This window comes from Primulina huaijiensis, chromosome 9 (assembly GCF_012295235.1).
Source record: "Primulina huaijiensis isolate GDHJ02 chromosome 9, ASM1229523v2, whole genome shotgun sequence".
In the NCBI taxonomy this organism is placed as follows: Eukaryota; Viridiplantae; Streptophyta; class Magnoliopsida; order Lamiales; family Gesneriaceae; genus Primulina; species Primulina huaijiensis.
In genome coordinates this window covers 20,303,359-20,322,429 of record NC_133314.1, presented here as the reverse complement: position 1 = coordinate 20,322,429, position 19,071 = coordinate 20,303,359, and the positions used below count along the sequence as shown (strand labels likewise).

Here is a 19,071-nt window from a genome sequence, read left to right as displayed (position 1 = left end):
TTAGAATTGTGATTTATCTTTTTAAGTCCTTCATTAATTTATAGATTTTCATTAATTAATAAATTTTAATTATTAATTTAAGAATATATATAATTTAAATCTATATATATAAATTACATGAATTTTATTGTATTTATTATATATATATATATGTGTGTATTCTACGGAGTAGAGTAAATGACTGATGATTAGTGAGGTGCATGACACTCAAAAATCAGTCAAACAATATTTAATTCAGGCACATCGAATAAAAATATAATAAAATAATAAATTGTCAGTCCAAATATTAGCTTGGGATGCTATTTGCATGAAATATAATTTTTATTTTTCCTTCTAATTTCAGCTTATGGTTAGCTTGGTCTCACATAACTATTTTATACATGTACCCAAATGAGATATTTCTTTAAAAGAGTGAGTTGATTGTCGGAATTGTCCTTCCATCTATTAATCGTATATTGGTTTTTTCCTAACTTTAATATTGTATTGTGTATTATTATATAATTAATATATATTATATTATATATTATAATCATTACATCATATAAGTTTTGCAAATCAATTTATTTTCTGACATGGAAAAGCAAACTGTTTTCTGCAGGTGGTCGAGAAGTTCTTGTTAAGGTAGTTGTGCAAGCTATCCCATCCTATACAATGAGCATAGTTAGGCTACCAGCTACTCTCTGTCACAAGTTGCGAGCTATGATCGTTAATTTCTGGTGGGGAGCAGCAGGAGATGAAAAGAAGATTCACCGAAAAAAATGGAAATTGTCGTATCATCCTAAATCTCAAGGAGGTATGGGTTTTCGCGATTTAATCTTATTCAACCAAGCTCTTTTGGCAGAACAGGCAAGACGAGTGCTTGCAAATCCAAACTCTCTTTCTAGTCTCTTTTATGGAAGTTTGGCGAAGTCTTTAATGGGGACGAGATTTATTACGCAAAGGTATTTGATGGAGAATAAGCAATGGTACAGAGGTTTCTGTCTTCAATGATCTATGGCTCTTAAGACCTAAATTCTACAAAACTATTACGATAGTCATGTTGCTGACAAACCTTGTAAGAATAAGATAGGCATGTTTCTAGGGAGATCGAACTCACGATAATTGATTAAATGTTCATCTATTTTAGACATGTTTCTAGGGAGATCGAACTCACGATCATTGATCAAACGCTCTCTTACTTTATCGACTCAGACTTTTGAGGGAAAAATAAGAAGGCCGGATCTTGTTGTCGTTGAAGTGCATTTGATTGTATTATTATTAATTTTTTTAGAAAATTGTATTATTTATTTGAGCCTTTTTTTACAATTTTTTTTAGTGCTCTTCTCGATCTACTTTGATTACATAGTAGCTGATCATGGCACATATAATGGGTATGTTTCGTAAAAAAAAATAAAAAAATTGATTATTTTTTAAAATTTAAAATAAAATTATAATTTTTGAAATTGAAATAATAAGAGATAAAATAAAATATAAAGAAAAATGTCATTGTGATATAGTAAAATCATGTATTTAATATGATAAGAGGAATGATGTTTTAGGAAAATCCAAAATTATACCATAAGTCCATATAGTTCTATGGAGTGCTCTTATATATTATATATAATAATATATTTATTACTTCCTTTGTATTTAATTTCCTTTTGTTAGATTTTAGTTTCAATTGAATTTTCTCTTATCAACCCATAGTGTCATTATTCAATTTGAATTTCAATGTTGATATTAACTTGTGTTAAATTGGAATTTGACCTAACTCAACCCAAAAGATAGCTCAAAGGGGGAGGATTATCCAAGTCCATATATGCACATTCCAGGTTATTTATCCAACCGATGTGGGACAACTAACAACTTGTCTGCTCTAACAAATATTGAACACAAGGATTCAATCAAGTACTTAAAATTCCCTTTGTGAAAATATGTTTCCAGAACTATTTATATTTTACACAAGTGAATTATGGTCATGTCGGTCGAAATTTCACCCGGTGTGGCGTATAAGATTATGGGTATTTTGGATAGAAAATATGTATTGAGATTTCTAAATTCTCTTATAAAGCTTTTAGATGGACGAATAAATTGGCTACTCTGAATTCAGTAAGAAATTATGAACATCCCATGCAATCACAAACTTAAAATGATTACAAATTGTCTGAATTTTCTTTCTTTCCCCATTATAAAAGGCAGGACATGCACTTTCAATCTCACGCAGAGAAAAAAAAATGACTCGTTTCCCAACCAAGCATCTCCTCCCTCTTGTGTTCCTCATTTCTTTAATCCCTTCAAGTTTCTCGGTTATAACCTTGCTCGAATGGATGGTCGCGCTCAAGAACAATTCACCAAATGCTAGTCTAGTTACCCATTGCTACTCGAACGGGGACGATATCGGGGTAAACACGCTTCTTCCCTCTGAAATACAAAACTTCTCATGCTCAGTACTGTTCAAGCATAGGAGTGTTGCGACATGTGATTTGACCTTGGGGAATTTACATGGGAAATTCGACCTTTTCGATTGGGAGAGAGACGGAGCTAGGCGCAAGGAATTTCCGGCCAATCTGAGCGTCTGGGGAGCAGACGAGAAGGGAGTGTCCTTGCTTATTCATGGTCGATATGTTTTACAATACCAATGGCCGTGAGAGATTTTGAACATGATCGTAAAAGGTTGTTTTCAGAACATTCAGGATGGCTTGATTACAATAAAGACTAAAGAGCAGCCCATCATACATCCTGCATGTGTGTTCTATTTTTCTTAAGTTTGAATGTGTTGGAAATAAAATATCGATCCAAACTGGATTCTATTGCTGTTGGTGTTATCTGCATTCTATTTTATGTCATCGAAATTATAATTTTATCATGTATTAACTCCTCTATGTCGAAGTAACACCAATGTTATTTTCGATTGATGAGATACTATATATATATACTAATAACGTAGTACCTCAATCATATATACAAAAATCTATATCTAAACAAATAAGTAATACTAAAGTCGATGGCGCTAACATGACAAAACATCAACTGTTACGATAACAAAGGTTTGAACCCAACCGTTATTTTCTAAGAATGTCCCCATATACTTTAGTTGTTCTTGATAATTACAATATAATTTTATCACTTATCAACTCCTTTATTTAATATATTATCGAATCATTCCATGGAATACCAATCTTAAAATAACCACGAATTGTCTCCATTTTCATTCTCTCCTATTATAAAAAGCGAGGCATGAACTTGTAATCTCATGCAGAGAAGAAGGGAAAAAATGACTCATTTCCCAACCAAGTATCGACATTGTCAGAAATATGAAATTTATACCTCAAATCGAAGACCTCGTATCAACAATCCTAGAATTGGAGTTGGTTTGTTGATGGATAAATCGATAAATCACAAAGTCGAAAAAAATATCGAAAATCTTGTCAACTTTTCTTCTCCTCTATGTTTGCTAATGTTGTCGATGATCATAAATGAATTTTTACCGACTTAGTTTTTATANCCACTAAAACAATCAAATTTCTCAAAAACACAAAACTTACATATTTATGAGTGTTATTCTCTCCAAAATTCAACTCATTTGGATTTTATATAACCGATATATACAATATTTTATTATTTTAACATCTTTAATTATTTAGTAATATCACGTTACTAAGTTAACAAATTATTATTTTTACTTCAAGACATTACACATCTATACACAGCTTGAAATCCCAAAAACAAAAAAAAAAACATTATTCAATGTATTTATCTCTTGGATGTTAGATATGAGATGCTTCCACTTCACAACTATTTCCGAATTATTTTTTGATAGAGCACATATATATTTTGGAAATAGTTGCACGATGTTTAATTCATAATGTCTGGTGCTATTTACCAAAGGAAACCCTACTTGGTCCAATCCCGTGTGAGGTTGGTATGTATATTTCTACTATCGAGATGTTTATGTCCTACTTTAATTGTTCTTTATAGTTACAATTTAATTTATCACGTGTGTGTGTGTGTATANAAAACCATATATTTGAACATCGATATGGTGTTCAAACCATAGTGAGTTATTAATCATCTAGACACAAAACTACATTGCTTGAGCGTCCATATATTTGAACGCGTGCGTGAAGGGTGGGAGAAATGTTGGCCCACCCCGAAATTCACCCTTTTTCTTTTCTTTCTTTTATTTTTTAAAAAAAAATTAGTTTTTCCATTTTTTTTAAAAAAATTTATCCAATTGTTTAAATTAAATAAATGCATATTTTATTTTAAAAATTATGAAAGATTGAAATTATTTTTAAAAAAAAATTTAAACAGTTAGTTAACAACTATTTTAATAAAAATTAAATTTTCATCTATAAATATTCATCACCTTCCACAAATTTTTTCAATCATTCAAACACATTTTTCTACGTCATAAATCACTCCAAAAATATTCTCTCTATTATTTTCATCATCTAAATTTTATGTTTAGTATTTATTTCTATATTCTTATTTTTTCCTGAAATTAATGAAAATAACAGAGGATTTTTTAGAAATTTCGTAAATTATCGAAAAATGTCAAAAAGAATTTCTTGAATTATCCAAAAAAAATTTTTAATAATCATTTAAATTATATTTATTTAATGTAAAATGAGAATAAAGATAAATTAGTGGACGGTGGATCCACAAATAATTAGTGTTAATGTTAAAATGATCAATGCGAGAATGATGGTGTTAATATAATATGTTTGTGACATATGACCCTCACGTTTTTTGATGAGACGATGAGTGTAATGACACGAACCAATGCGGATACCATAAGTCCAACCAACAAATTAAAAACACAGCAAAATAAAATAAATAAATCAATCAAAGACACAAAAAATAATCAAAAAAATTTAATAGAAATAAATAAATAAATATTCAAATCTATAATTATTTTATATAGATATTTACTGAACACAAAAATTGTTATTCACTCACAAAGTACACTACTGTGGAAGAAAACGTGACAGATATATCTCTCAACAAGCATTTTCTCCTTATACTTTAATTATCTATTATTTATCTTGAATTTATTTTTATATATATAAAAAATCATTTATTTTTAAGTGAATATTTTCTCGATAACAAATCTTCTCATTATTCAATTTGAATTAAAAAAATGAGTACCGTTTTACATTTACGTATGCAAAATGTATGGTGGTAATTGATTGGTAAATAGCATATGAGGTTGACCAAAATTTCACATACATAATGTTCGATCTGGAGAGCACAAATAAACCCCACAATATTATTGTTTGGAAGGGCCCGAGCTGAATTTCAATGCTTTCCCGAGCTCCGAGCTCCGAGCTGCTGCACCGACGAACAAGAGTTAGAGGGTGTCAAAAGTGTCTCTGACGTAGTCTCTTGGATGCTTAAGTCGGTTTTGAGACCGAGCAAAAGCATGCGAATATAAAAGTGCGAATCCGCTAAATTGTAAAGAATATATGTTATTTATAGAGTTGATATTAGGTACCTTGTATGACAAAAATTCTAATAAGACAAGTCTTCCATATGTAAAAGACTCTGGTAAGATAAGTTCTCTAAAATACCATAGTTGTGCTAAAGTTACTTATGTCTAAATGAAACTCTAAACTAAATCATCCATTGCAAATAAAGAATCTCAAGAAAATCTTACCTTATATTTGGTAATTTATAAATTTGTATCTCGATTTCCTTGAGATTCTTTCTTTGCAATGGATGATTTAGTTTAGAGTTTCATATAGATATAACTTTATTCATCACCATATCATACTCAGCTCGGGTAGGTAACCCATGAGTTCGGCTGCTCGGCCCCTCTCGTTCAGAGGTCTTTTACCGAGCAGAGGCCAGAGAGTAGCTCAACTTCCTAGTAAGATACTGAACCTTTTGGGCTCGATCACATCATTCTCTGGCCCATCGTCTTTATAAATGGGCCCATGCGTGATCCGGGTCAGATTGACATGATTCGGGCTGGGTCGGATTTCCGGGTGCATCAGCATGTATAAAAGTAAAGAGAGCGAAATATATCTTTGCTGAAGATCTTTCAACAATTATATATTGGAATGACTCTACTTGGCATTCTGTTTAAGAGATCGCTATGACGTGCTCTAACAAATATTGTGAAAATATGTTTCCAGAACTATTTATATTTTACACAAGTGAATTATGGTCATGTCGGTCGAAATTTCACCCGGTGTGGCGTATAAGATTATGGGTATTTTGGATAGAAAATATGTATTGAAATTCTAAAAATTCTTTTATAAAGCTTTTAGATGGACGAATTAATTGGCTACTCTGAATTCAGTAAGAAATTATGAACATCCCATGCAATCACAAACTTAAAATGATTACAAATTGTCTGAATTTTCTTTCTTTCCCAATTATAAAAGGCATGACATGCACTTTCAATCTCACGCAGATAAAAAAAAATGACTCGTTTCCCAACCAAGCATCTCTTCCCTATTGTGTTCCTCCTTTCTTTAATCCCTTCAAGTTTCTCGGTTATAACCTTGCTCGAATGGATGGTCGTGGTCGAGAACAATTCACCAAATGCTAATCTAGTTACCCATTGCTACTCGAACGGGGACGATATCGGGGTAAACACGCTTCTTCCCTCTGAAACACAAAAATTCTTATGCTCAGTATTGTTCAAGCATAGGAGTGTTGCGACATGTGACTTGACCTTGGGTAATTTACATGGGAAATTCGACCTTTTCGATTGGGAGAGAGACGGAGCTAGGCGCAAGGAATTTCCGGCCAATCTGAGCGTCTGGCGAGCAGAGGAGAAGGGAGTGTCCTTGCTTATTCAAGGTCGATATGTTTTACAATACCAATGGCCGTGAGAGATAATTTTGAACATGATCGTAAGAGGTTGTTTTCAGAACATTCAGGATGGCTTGATTACAATAAAGACTAAAGAGTAGCCCATTATACATCATGCATGTGTTCTATGTTTCTTAGGTTTGAATGTTTTGGAAATAAAATATCGATCCAAACGGGATTCTATTGCTGTTGGTGTTATCTGCATTCTATTTTATGTCATCGAAATTATAATTTTATCATGTATTAACTCATCTATGTCGAAGTGACACCGATGTTATTTTCGATTGATGAGATCATGCTATATATACTAGTAAGGTAGTATCTCAATCATATATACAAAATCCATATCTAAACAAATAAGTAATACTAAAGTCGTCGATAGCGCTAACGTGACAAAACATGAATCATTAGATAACTGTTACGATAACAAAGGTTTGAATCCAACCGTTATTTTCTAAGAATGTCCCCATATACTTTAGTTGTTCTTGTTAATTACAATTTTATCACTTATCAACTCCTTTACTTAATATATTATCGAATCATTCCATGCAGTGGCGGAGTCAGAAATATGCCTCCGCCCGGACTGGAATTTTAAACTCTAAAATCTTATAATATTTTAAATTGATCTACCCGGGCTAATATCAAATTATTCCAAAATTATACAAAATTTACATATATATTTTTTAAAAAAAAAAATTGGACCACCCGGGCTAAAGCCCGTGGAATGGAGCTTATAGCTCCGCCCCTGATTCCATGGAATACCAATCTTAAAATAACCACGAATTGTCTCCATTTTCATTCTCTCCCATTATAAAAAGCGAGGCATGAACTTGTAATCTCATGCAGAGAAAGAAGGAAAAAAATGACTCGTTCCCCAACCAAGTATCGACCTGCTCCCTCTTGTGTTCCTCATTTCTATAATCCCTTCAAGTTTCTCGCTTAGCTTGATAGATTGGACATTCTTTCTCGACAATATTACACCAAATCTTGATCTGGTTACGTACCCATTGCTACACAAACGGCCGGGGACGTACGAAATCGGGGTAAGCACGCTTTTTCCCTCTCTGGGACAAACAATCACATGCCCAGTGATCGTCAAACATATGAGTGTTGCGACATGTGAGTTGACATTGGGGAACTGACACGGGACATTCGACCTTTTCGATTTGGACCGAGACCTAGACAGGTTGCCGGACGAGACGAACATTTGGCAGGCCGATGAGAAGGGATTGTCCTTGCTTCTTGGTGGTCAATATGTTTTACAATACATGCAGTAAGATTTAGAACTTAATTGATTGTAAAAGCTTGTTTTAGAACCCTTGGGATGGTTTGAATTTAATAGAATGGTAATGTGTAAAAGTAAGAAGAGCAAAATCTATACAAGTTTTCCTTTGAACAAGTAGTTCAAAAATGTTTTAGCGACGTTTATAATGTTTTATAAGTGAAAAAAATTAAAATATGTATTTTGGATAAGATTTTTGTAAAACGTTTTTGAAAATTATTTGTAAAAAAGTTTTCTCTAATCATAGTTTTTATTGTAAAAAATACGTGTTAAATGAGAATTAAAATGTTTTTATAAAATAGTTGTTCAAACACTTTTCCAACCCATTTTATAGAATAGTATTCCAAACACATTTATTTTTAAAAAAACTTTTAAAAATAATTATGGAGCAGTTTCTAAAATATTTTAATAAATTTTTTTATTTTTACAGTACGTTAATGTGTGAGGAAAGACAACGAATTACGGAGGAGATCGTAAAATATCATAATCCATGTGTGTTTTTATTTATTTATTAAAAAAATAGTCATTTCTTTTGTATTTCAATACATTTATTTTTAAAAACAAAATACATATTAGATCTATTGGTCATAATTTCCTCAATAAATATAGCATGCCCTACAATATCTATAATTTCGCTTTACATAATGTAAAATGGATGCTAATTAAGTGAATAACGAAAAGGCAACCCCACAACATGTCTCTTATTGCTTGTCGGTCACGATTTATCATTCAATTATTTAAACTCAGTATTCTATTGGATCTTTATTCAGGACGAGTCAATCGTATTCATATTTACAATAAAAAGTAATACTTTTGACATAAAAATTTAAATTTTTTATGGGTGACTTAAATAGAATATCAGCTGTTTCACAAAATTCATATGTAAGACTGTATCACATGAGTTTTTGTGTTATAAATTTATGACCTTTATAAATTCGTGAGTCTACCTAACTAATTTAAAAGTATTGCCAATAAATAGAGCAGATTTACATCACATTTATTTATTATGTTCAAATTTTGGAGAGATTATTTACAATCAAATTATATGTGTATATACCCCATTTCAAATAACGAAAGACTATATATTCTATATATTTTTCTCAAAACACAAGAGCCAAACCAAGCAAGCACGATAAATTGGATCTATTTCAATTTTCAACCTCAATAAAGTCACTCTCTTATATTATGAGAAATGAAACCAACCTTTGGGCTACTTATTGAATGTAAAATCCATAATTGCGACACTTTTCATTAATACTTGTGTGTGTATTGTGATTATAATGTCCCAACAAATGTGTTTGATGCCGACTTTAAAGAAGAGGTTGGTGTGTCATTTAAGATAAAGAAAAGTCTTTTTGAGTAAGTGATATATTGTTATTTGAAGTCTTGCATTGATAATTTGATTGGAATTGGTATAAAGTTTGTTGGTTGGTGAAATATTTGCAAATTTGATTTTATCGAAATTATAAGGATTTTTTTTTTATGTCGAAGAACATGGAAACCATTGTTCTTAGCATACGTACGCATTGAGTAAATCTCTGATATATGTAGTAGTTTGCAAACTACAAATAACAGATAAAGATACATAAGACTGCACACAAACTCTAACATATAAGACTTTTATAAGATTCGAGCTTCGGAGCTTGACTCCAAACTTCACACGTAACCAACTCAACTAACTTCTCATGTCCATTGGATCCTCTTTAGTCTTGCCTTGAAAATTAATTGGAATTTCAATAAAGTTGGTTGGTTAGTGATATACTTGTAAATTTGATTTTATTGAAATGACAAGGATTTTTTATGAATAAAAACGTGTAAATCACCACAATATGCGATTTTCTCATACTAATGGATTGATAACTACGAAAACATCAATTGAATGAATATAACTGGCTCGCCCTTTGCTTGAAGGAAACTTTTCTAGAATGATATTCCATTAATTATGTTTGAACGTTCCAACAAGAATATTTATCTGCATCAAAAACCCCAAATTCAAGGGGGTAAATGCATTAAAAAAGGACAAACAACATGTAAACTTACAAGAAACTGCAGACAAACTCATACAGATAAGACTTTTACGGGATTCGAGCTTCGGACATGGACCCTAAACTTCACGCATAACCAACTCAACTAACTTCTCCTGCCCATTGGATCCTCAGTTTGACATTAGAGGAATTACAAGCTTGTCATATAGCTAATGCTGCCAAAATGCAACAATTTCCGAGAATCCTATGTATGTGTATATGATATTCAAATTGTAGAATATATTATAATTAATAGTCCCAAGATGAAACAATACCAAAGTCTAAAGTCAAAACACATCTTATTTACCGCAACAATTAAAGCGAATCCCATTCCCCAAATTCACCCATTTTCTCTAAAAAAAAAAAAAAAATCAAGCCCCGGACCAACCAAATATTTCCCCATTTAACCTACGCCGAAAGTCTCGGCCAATATTTCCCACCGGCCCAAATAAATTGTTTCAAATTATGAATTCTCTTTATTATAAAACTTTTATAATTCCCGTGAATTCAATTCCCCTCTTTGGAATGTATATGTACGGGTAAAAAGAATATGAGATTATCACTCCCAAATAGGTATTATCTAAAATTTGTTCTATGGATTTCGAGTTCGGTTTCGATTCAGATACTCTCAAAATTTATGTTTAGGTCTGTATGAAATATGGATTTTGATTCAAATCGTAGTGGAGCTGGTTTGAGTCCAATTTACACAATTTGGTCGAATAATACAAAGCAAATTAGGGATAATAGCGGTTCACTTCAACCAACTCTTAGGACTTTGCTTCGAGTATATATATATCGAATGATTCATATTTATTCTTACATGTGATGTCCATGTTTTTTTTTTGTGTATACTATATGTGAGATTGAAAGTGAACCATTAAATTTGATTATTATATTTCATGTTCGAATTAACTGTCATTTTCTTTATATATAGTAATAGTCAAATCACATGAATCTGAATTTTGCAAATGATGTCATATGTTAAGTTATAATATTTTTCAGATGGCAAAAAAACAATAAATTGACATTGGTTTTTGACTCTTACTAAACGAACGTATGGAAGATGATACGCCATCTATTGCCATGAGCGGTGGATTTATTTTATCACCGGCTATTCGGCATTGACCAAACATATAAATTCATGTGAGATTATCTCACATGTCAGTTTTGTAAGACATATATTATATTTAGGTCGCTCATGAAAAAATATTAATTTTTATGTCAAAAATATTATTTTTATTATAAATATAGGGATGATTAACCAGTTTCAAGAATAAAGATACGCTAAACATACACTTAACCCAAATGACCAAATATATATGCGTTCATATTTGACCATAAGTAAAAATTGTTATCAAACATGTTGATTCCAAGTTTCAATCCGATAGACCATTTTCCACTAAAAGTAAAAAAAATAAATTATTCGAGTGATATTTTCAATTCAAATTTTTGTAATAGTAAAAATTTTGAAATCTCTCATTTATTTAACTGTCGGGTTTTTGTTTTGTTTTTTTTTTTAATGAATATATATAGTCGAAAAGTGGGAATCATTTTTTAATTTGTTTTGAAGATGAATTCAATATTTATGTTTGGTCTTAATAGATTATTATTGTGGGGTAATTTTAACGACAATGGGAGTTAGTTAACGGCCGTTAACTTTAACCTTTTACGACTGTCACGTTCTATAAAAGAGCTAAAGCCGTTACGTAGGCTGTAGTGCTCTGCATTCTCCCTCGTCTCCAACCTCTGAAATTCTTCTCTTTTATAAGTTTCAGCTTTGAAGAAAGACTAAGAGGATTGGAAAAGAGTTCGAAAACGTCGGATTAATGGCAATGGGAGCTTCCGGAAAATGGCTGCTGCCTCTGTTTTCTTTGCTGCTGCTGCTCGTGCTTTTCGTTGGAGCAATGTCAAGAGTTCACCAAAACGAATCAACCCAAAATTTCAGGTTTTTTCTTCTCTCTCTGACTCCGTTTTCCTAAAGAATCTGCTAGAAACGATTCTGTTTCGTTTCCTTAGCATTTTGAGTGATTTCTTTTATATTGTATTTCCATTGTTATTCTGCAGAGCTGTGGAGAAAGAACAGTTGCAGAGCTCTCCAAACTCGACAATGGCGGCGAGGTGAGAACCGAGAAACCATTCGACTTAACCTAAAATTGCATTCCAACTAAATCTCAGCCTTTCACGTTTCCCTCTTCCGCATACACCAAACCCCAGCCGTCAGATCTCCTTCCTATGCGCTAACCAGTAACCACCGTCGTATTCGTTCTTTAAATATCCAGAATAAGAACAATCCCAGCCGTTGAGGTCCCTTGTACCGCATCAGATCTCATCCGTTTATTCCGTTGTTTAATACGCAACCGCCATTGGTTCTCCATGCTTAACAAAATCCCCATCTTTCCCAAATCACCCACGCACGATTATCGAATCCCATGCCATTCTGCTCGTATGGCATGGTCGAGGGTATAGTGGTAATTGCAGTGTTTCATTCCTAAAGAAGTAGTTAATCAGTTGGTTCTTTCTCTCTCCTCTGTGGGCTAAAAGCACTTTTTGACCGTTTTATGTGTCATCCAATGTCTGTGCACGCTCTGTTCCACTGCATTGAACACTGTATTCCATCTTCTTCTTTTTTTTTCTCTATATCATATTCCACTTTGTCTCCGCGGTTTCAGATCCGAGACTCAATTGTAAAATTCTTGTGCTCGACTAAAAAACAATCAAATAAATTATTCGTCTTCTGCTTTAGATGAATAATCAATATCTACACATATAATTTTTAAGCACTTGTGATTTATGTAACATGTTAACAAACGGTGGATGTGCCATAATAACTCTTGATGGGTTTTGTAATGCTCGTTCAGGTCGGAAGGAATCGATGAGGGTACCGCTTTGAATGAGCATGCGGTGGATGACCCGGAGGAGGTTGCAAAAATGGTTGAAATGTGGGTGATTTTGCATTCACTCTTTTTATTTATTTCTACTTCTTGAGATGGCCCTTTTTGTGCATTTACTTCCAGTGTATATTGCATTTTCCAAACCTGGTACTAACGTTTGTGTCGAAGGCAAAGTCTAATATGCCAAAATGGATGTTATATTTTGTTTTATGTAGATAAATGTCACATGCCAGAGAACAGATGTTATGCATAAAATATATGAATGCGTGAACAAGATTGTTATCCTTATGCCCAATACATATAATTTTTTATATTCAATTTTATATGCACAATTGGGATAATATCTTAAAGATAACTTGAAATTTCCCACCGACTCTTGCTCGTGGCTGTCTGTTTCTTCAATCAGAATGCTTGTTGAAACGTGTAGTCTGTTTCAGCCCGGGTGGCCCAATTTTTTCTTTTAAAAATTTATATGTAAATTTTTTATAATTTTGAAATAATATGATATTAGATCAATTTAAAATATTAAAAGATTCTAGAGTTTAAAATTTTAACTTGAATAGAGTCATATTCCTCACTCCGTGCCTTCAGGAGAAAATAGAGTTGTTAAAGATGTGGTCCTTCCAAATTGAATGGCACCATGTTTTATTTGGAGTAGACCTAACCTTCTCACATGGCATACGATGTGTCAATTGAGATCATTATTATTGTCATTATTATGGGGGCGGGGTAGGAGAGAGTCCTTTTTTATAAAGAAAAAGTTATAACTTCAAAATTAGTATGTGCTAATTTTGAATAATAGTTATTTTCCTGTTCGCTACACAATCTTGCGCAATTGAAGGGTAGTTGGATCCGTGTTTTGCGCCATTTAAGACCCATTTTGGTTTCGTTACCTGCGAATTTTTTTTATATAAAAAATATATACCTTTATTTAAGTTGTTGAACTTCTATGTTTCTTTACTGACTTCTCTTTCTTCAGTGGACTTTATATGGTCAAAATTGTTATTTGATTTGTGAACTTTTATTTGGATTTTTTTGAACTTTCATTTACCTACTGTCCTTTTCATCACATGATTGGCCGCGCTATATTCTGTACGATTTGATTATGGGAATAGGTAAATGTGTGCGAAAGAGTTGGTGAATATGCATTGACATGCTTAACACGCGGTTTGACCTGGCACGGATCAAAACAGGCCCATTAAGCTCGGAACCGAAATCGGTTTCGTAGGGCGGGTTTTTTACAAGGAACCAGATGATCGGAACCGGTTAGTTAGAATCCGATCCGGAAGCGGTTAATTTTTTTAAAAAAATGAAAACAGCGGTTGGGCTTAGAAAAGGCTCGAAACCGGTTGGAACCGACCCGGAATCAGTCCATCTACTATCGGTTAAGGTAGTGGATCGGATCGATTCCAAAGTACATATCTTGGAACCCGAACCCGAACCCGAACCCGGGAACAGTTAAAAGCATGCCAGTTAAGTGATTATTCCCAAATTTTCCCTTCAACTCTTAGGTGGATGTAAACATGATCGAAGTGTGTGCTCGGAGTCTTGGACAAAGACTTAAGTTTCATACTAATTATTACAATAAGAAAGTCCTTAATTGCCCTTTTGAACAGATAAAAGTATATTAGCTTCATGTAGATCAGAATGTTTTGCAGCACTCTGAAATTAAAGAAAGGACTATGATGACAAAAGAGACCTATGATTTGCTCCACTGGAACAGAATGGTATAGTTACTGGTGTTAGTTTGTTTCCTCCAGCCTTCACATATTAAATTGCTCCCTTCCAGACCGATTTCATTAATATTTTAATAACCACTAGCTAGAACATTGACTTGAAAATACATTAAAACAACCAAATGACTACCCATGTGGGATCTAACTCTGACCAGCATTCTTAATGAGACAATATAGTTGGTAATCATGATATTCTGTGCTGACAAATCTTTGAATCTTTAGGGCCACCCAGAACAGCACAGAGAGGCGAAAACTTGGATTTTTCTCCTGTGGAACTGGTAACCCTATTGATGACTGCTGGCGTTGTGATCCGAATTGGCATAACAACCGAAAGAAACTTGCTGACTGTGGTATTGGTTTTGGGCGCAATGCCATTGGTGGACGTGATGGCCGATTCTACGTTGTCACTGATCCTGGTGATGATGACCCTGTCAACCCTAGGCCCGGCACTCTGCGTCATGCTGTCATCCAGAAGGAGCCTCTTTGGATTGTGTTCAAGCGCGACATGATCATAACTTTGAAGCAAGAGCTCATAATGAACAGCTTTAAGACCATAGATTGTCGCGGAGTCAATGTGCACATTGCTAATGGAGGGTGCATCACAGTCCAATTCATTACCAATGTGATCATTCATGGGCTACACATTCACGACTGTAAGCGAACAGGAAACGCAATGGTGCGGAGCTCACCATCACATTATGGTTGGAGGACGATGGCTGATGGTGATGCCATTTCTATCTTTGGCTCAAGCCATATCTGGGTGGATCATAACTCGCTCTCTAACTGTGCTGACGGCCTTGTAGATGCTGTCATGGGCTCTACTGCCATCACCATTTCAAACAATTATTTTACCCATCATAATGAGGTTTGCATACTTGATATGACTATTATCATTGCTTGCATATAAGATTGTTCTTGCATTATACTGATGCGGTGTATCTTTCCGAACAGGTTATACTGTTGGGTCATAGCGATAATTATGTTAGAGACAAGCAAATGCAAGTGACAATCGCCTATAATCATTTTGGGGAAGGCCTCATTCAGAGAATGCCAAGGTAAATTCACTCTCGAAATGCTTTATCTAAAAATGAGCAAGATCTAAGCGTAGTTCTTGATCAAATCATTTTATGAAAGTACAGGTGCAGACTTGGATACTTCCACGTTGTGAACAATGACTACACTCATTGGGAGATGTATGCCATCGGTGGAAGTGCGAACCCCACCATCAACAGCCAAGGCAATAGATATCTTGCACCAACCAATCCTTTTGCAAAAGAGGTGACACGATGTTGAGTTGTTTTCTGTTTTCAGAGAAACATTCAATTGAAAACGAGCTTGATGTTATACTCTGCATTTATGAATTGTTTTTATCAGGTGACAAAGAGGGTAGACACGGCTGAGAGTCAATGGAAGGGTTGGAACTGGAGATCAGCTGGTGACCTCATGTTGAATGGAGCTTATTTTACTCCATCTGGAGCCGGAGCTTCAGCCAGCTATGCTAGAGCTTCAAGCTTAGGTGCCAAGTCTTCCTCCATGGTTGGATCTATCACTTCTGGTGCTGGAGTTCTTGGTTGCCGGCCTGGCCGCCAGTGCTAAAAGTCACTACTTCTAACATCAAAAAGAAAAGCATGTAGCTTATTTCTTCGTTTTCATAATTTTCTTATCATTGGCAAGTGTACATTTTTTTACACATGCCAAAATTTCTCCACCATCCATCTGCATCCCATTATTGTGCAACCTCGGCCTGCTTTTTGAATTAAGCAGTGACGTAAGTGTTGTTGCGCTGTATTAACACATAATTGTGTTGGCTACCTTTTGGTCTTTCATAGTAACTAAATGGTATACGTACAGTATTTTCTTTGTGTTAGTTTATTTGAGTCATACAATATGTAATGCAAGTTTTAAAATTTGAGTCACAGAAAACATATCGAATGCCCTTTTCTTTTACTTGCTGGTTTGTTTCGACGTTACATATATACATAGGCAAAAACTTGTGTGAGTCGGTCTTACGGGTCATATTTTGTGAGACAGATCTCTTAATTGGATCATCCATGAAAAAGTATTACATTTTTTATGCTAAGAGTATTATTTTTTATTGTGAATATCGGTAGGGTTGACCCGTCTTACAGATAAAGATTCGTGAGACCGTCTCACAAGAGACTTACTCATATACATATTGCCTTCCACCTACTGTGCGTGTTTGCATCTTTCCCATATCCGGATGAAATTAAATTCGACGTGTGTATGTGGCTATCTTATCACTCTGGTCTTTCAGAAACTTAATCTTAAAAAATATTGGGAGTGTTCTGTTTAGTTTGTAGGTAAATTTCACAACTGACACAAGTTGATTTGAGTATGCATCCATCCATCCATCCAACTCACATGCAAAGATGGATAAAACAACGTAGTCTTACATGCGACGTTGAATGCAGACACATTTGTTCACCAACATGTTCAGCCCACATTGGTTCGCCAATAATGTGACTTGCCTTTGGCTCAAATGAAACAGAGAATGTCAAATAGTGACACATGTCTCGTGTTCGAAACTCAATCCAGCCATGATTTTTTATTTGTTTTATATTATAATAGCTTGGTCATGAGATAAAAGATAGAACTTGTATTCAAATCACCTAATTCAAAACATACACCAACAAAAAAAAAAGGTAAAAAAATTCACTTAAAAATTTGCAGTTCTTAATTTAGCACTACTTCTTTAAAAAATATAAAAATTGACCTCGAGATTATTCATTTATCAGATATTTTATCTTTGAATACTTCAGCAGCTACTTTGGCTGTGTCCAAAGCGTCCTTACTTGTTCCACTCTTTGCATTTTCTGCTGATTTTTCAAGCTTTTTGGTGGTCACATCCGCCACCACCTGCTCACGTTATAAATTAAATCCCAGCCCTTAATATAGTAAAATATTATGTTATAAATAGTTACTATTAAATTATAATTACCTTTCCAGTTGCTGCCGCCACCTTCTCTGTGATGGCTTGGCCAACCTTTTTCACTTCGTTAACCACTTGTTTCGTTCCATCTTTCACTGTTTCTGCAGCCTCTATCACCTTTCCACATGTTTCTTTATCAATCTTCGCCTATTTGTTCCATTTTTTATTACAAGATTTTGATAAGATTGTGTGATTGTAGATTAATTTATTTTTTAAAAAAGGAAAATTGCAATTAGACCTTTGTATATTTCTTTGTAATTTTTATCATCTATGTTGTCAAATCTCAATTTCAGTTCAACATCTTTGTTTTTGTTTGTTTGTTTTTTTTTTTTTTTTTTTTGCAATTTTGATTTTTTTTTGCAACGCTAATGTAGAAGCCGATGTGTTGTTCACACGAATAATTTCACATCGATCAACACACTCGAAGAAAAATGACTAAAATTATCAAAAATTGATGGATACATGAATAAAACTCAATTTTGACAAATATATAACGAAAAATTCACTTGTTTCAAAAAAAATAACGAAAAAATCACAAAGAGATAAATATAATAAACGGAAATTGAAATTTTTCGGGAAAGGAAAAAACAGAGAGAAGATGCAACTACAATGGAAAATTATAACTCACTTTTAGAGATGGCTTGGAGGCAGATACAAATCCCCTTGAAATCAATACACTCTCGAACAATAATACTTTGAGATTAATCGCCATGTTTACTTCACGTTTTTGCCTTTTTTATTTTCCAAATTAATTAATTAATTAACTGATAAGGTTTTGTGTGTGTAAGATTATATATATTACATTTGGAAGGAAGGCATTTCAGTGTCTCGAGAAAATTACGGTTCACTTGAGGCTACGCATGTTAGTTGGCTCATCAAAGGTTTCTTTTTAGGACAATTGTCATTTGCATTTTTAATTTAATTATTATCAGATAATTATCTAATTTGCGACTTTTCATTACTCAGATAGATAGTCTACGTCAATTTATTTACCTTAAATAAATGAGTCGGTAAGTGAAAAATAATATTTTTAACATAAAAATAATATTTTTATGATTGGGGTTATATAAAAGATCATGTCTCACAAAAATTGATATATGAGACAATTTCATAAGAGTTTTTTTATAAATATAATTAACTCATTGATGAAAATTTTTAGACGAGTTAATCATCAAAATGTTAATGATAAATCTTATATAAAAAAAAATCCGGTCTTTTCACTTTATAAGTCACAAAGGATTACCTAAATGCAAATTCATAGATGAAAAATCATTGATATAAAATCAAATTATACAAAACTAAAAATAAAGATAAAAATTGTTTAATATATTATTTCCATTTGATGCAGTGATCGCAGATTACTCGCTAGTGTGTGTCTATATAT

At 33.3% G+C, this 19,071-nt stretch overlaps 2 protein-coding genes and 1 long non-coding RNA gene across 3 annotated transcripts in view; 1 reads left to right on the top strand and 2 right to left on the bottom strand.

The window, feature by feature from the left end:
- The window catches only part of LOC140985159 (uncharacterized), an 8,587-nt gene extending 2,807 nt beyond the window's left edge, over positions 1 to 5,780 (bottom strand). Inside the window, exon 1 of the long non-coding RNA XR_012176714.1 lies at positions 5,639 to 5,780. This is a non-coding gene — a long non-coding RNA (uncharacterized lncRNA). The remainder of the gene's footprint in view (positions 1 to 5,638) is intronic.
- A 6,048-nt stretch (positions 5,781 to 11,828) lies between these two features.
- On the top strand, positions 11,829 to 16,684 carry LOC140985156 (probable pectate lyase 8). Its single transcript, XM_073452922.1, has 7 exons — positions 11,829 to 12,055; positions 12,175 to 12,228; positions 12,969 to 13,049; positions 14,960 to 15,602; positions 15,689 to 15,792; positions 15,877 to 16,015; positions 16,112 to 16,684. Exons 1-7 carry the CDS (start codon positions 11,937 to 11,939, stop codon positions 16,331 to 16,333), a joined length of 1,362 nt encoding a protein of 453 aa, XP_073309023.1. The 5' UTR covers positions 11,829 to 11,936; the 3' UTR covers positions 16,334 to 16,684.
- Positions 16,685 to 17,344: 660 nt separating this feature from the next.
- On the bottom strand, positions 17,345 to 18,482 carry LOC140984283 (uncharacterized). Its single transcript, XM_073451571.1, has 3 exons — positions 18,316 to 18,482; positions 17,697 to 17,834; positions 17,345 to 17,614 (listed from the first exon to the last, which is right to left on the bottom strand). The coding sequence occupies exons 1-3, from the start codon at positions 18,397 to 18,399 to the stop codon at positions 17,483 to 17,485; spliced, it is 354 nt and encodes a 117-aa protein (XP_073307672.1). The 5' UTR covers positions 18,400 to 18,482; the 3' UTR covers positions 17,345 to 17,482.
- Between the last annotated feature and the right edge of the window lie 589 nt (positions 18,483 to 19,071).

Excerpts from the sequence above, each read along its gene's own strand:
- LOC140985156 (XM_073452922.1), top strand. The coding sequence starts at position 11,937 with ATGGCAATGGGAGCTTCCGGAAAATGGCTGCTGCCTCTGTTTTCTTTG. Across the intron at positions 12,056-12,174 it reads GAATCAACCCAAAATTTCAG|AGCTGTGGAGAAAGAACAGT; the intron begins GTTTTTTCTTCT and ends GTTATTCTGCAG. Across the intron at positions 15,793-15,876 it reads CTCATTCAGAGAATGCCAAG|GTGCAGACTTGGATACTTCC; the intron begins GTAAATTCACTC and ends ATGAAAGTACAG.
- LOC140984283 (XM_073451571.1), bottom strand. The coding sequence starts at position 18,399 with ATGGCGATTAATCTCAAAGTATTATTGTTCGAGAGTGTATTGATTTCA. Across the intron at positions 17,835-18,315 it reads CCTCCAAGCCATCTCTAAAA|GCGAAGATTGATAAAGAAAC; the intron begins GTGAGTTATAAT and ends TGGAACAAATAG. Across the intron at positions 17,615-17,696 it reads TGGCGGCAGCAACTGGAAAG|GTGGTGGCGGATGTGACCAC; the intron begins GTAATTATAATT and ends TAACGTGAGCAG.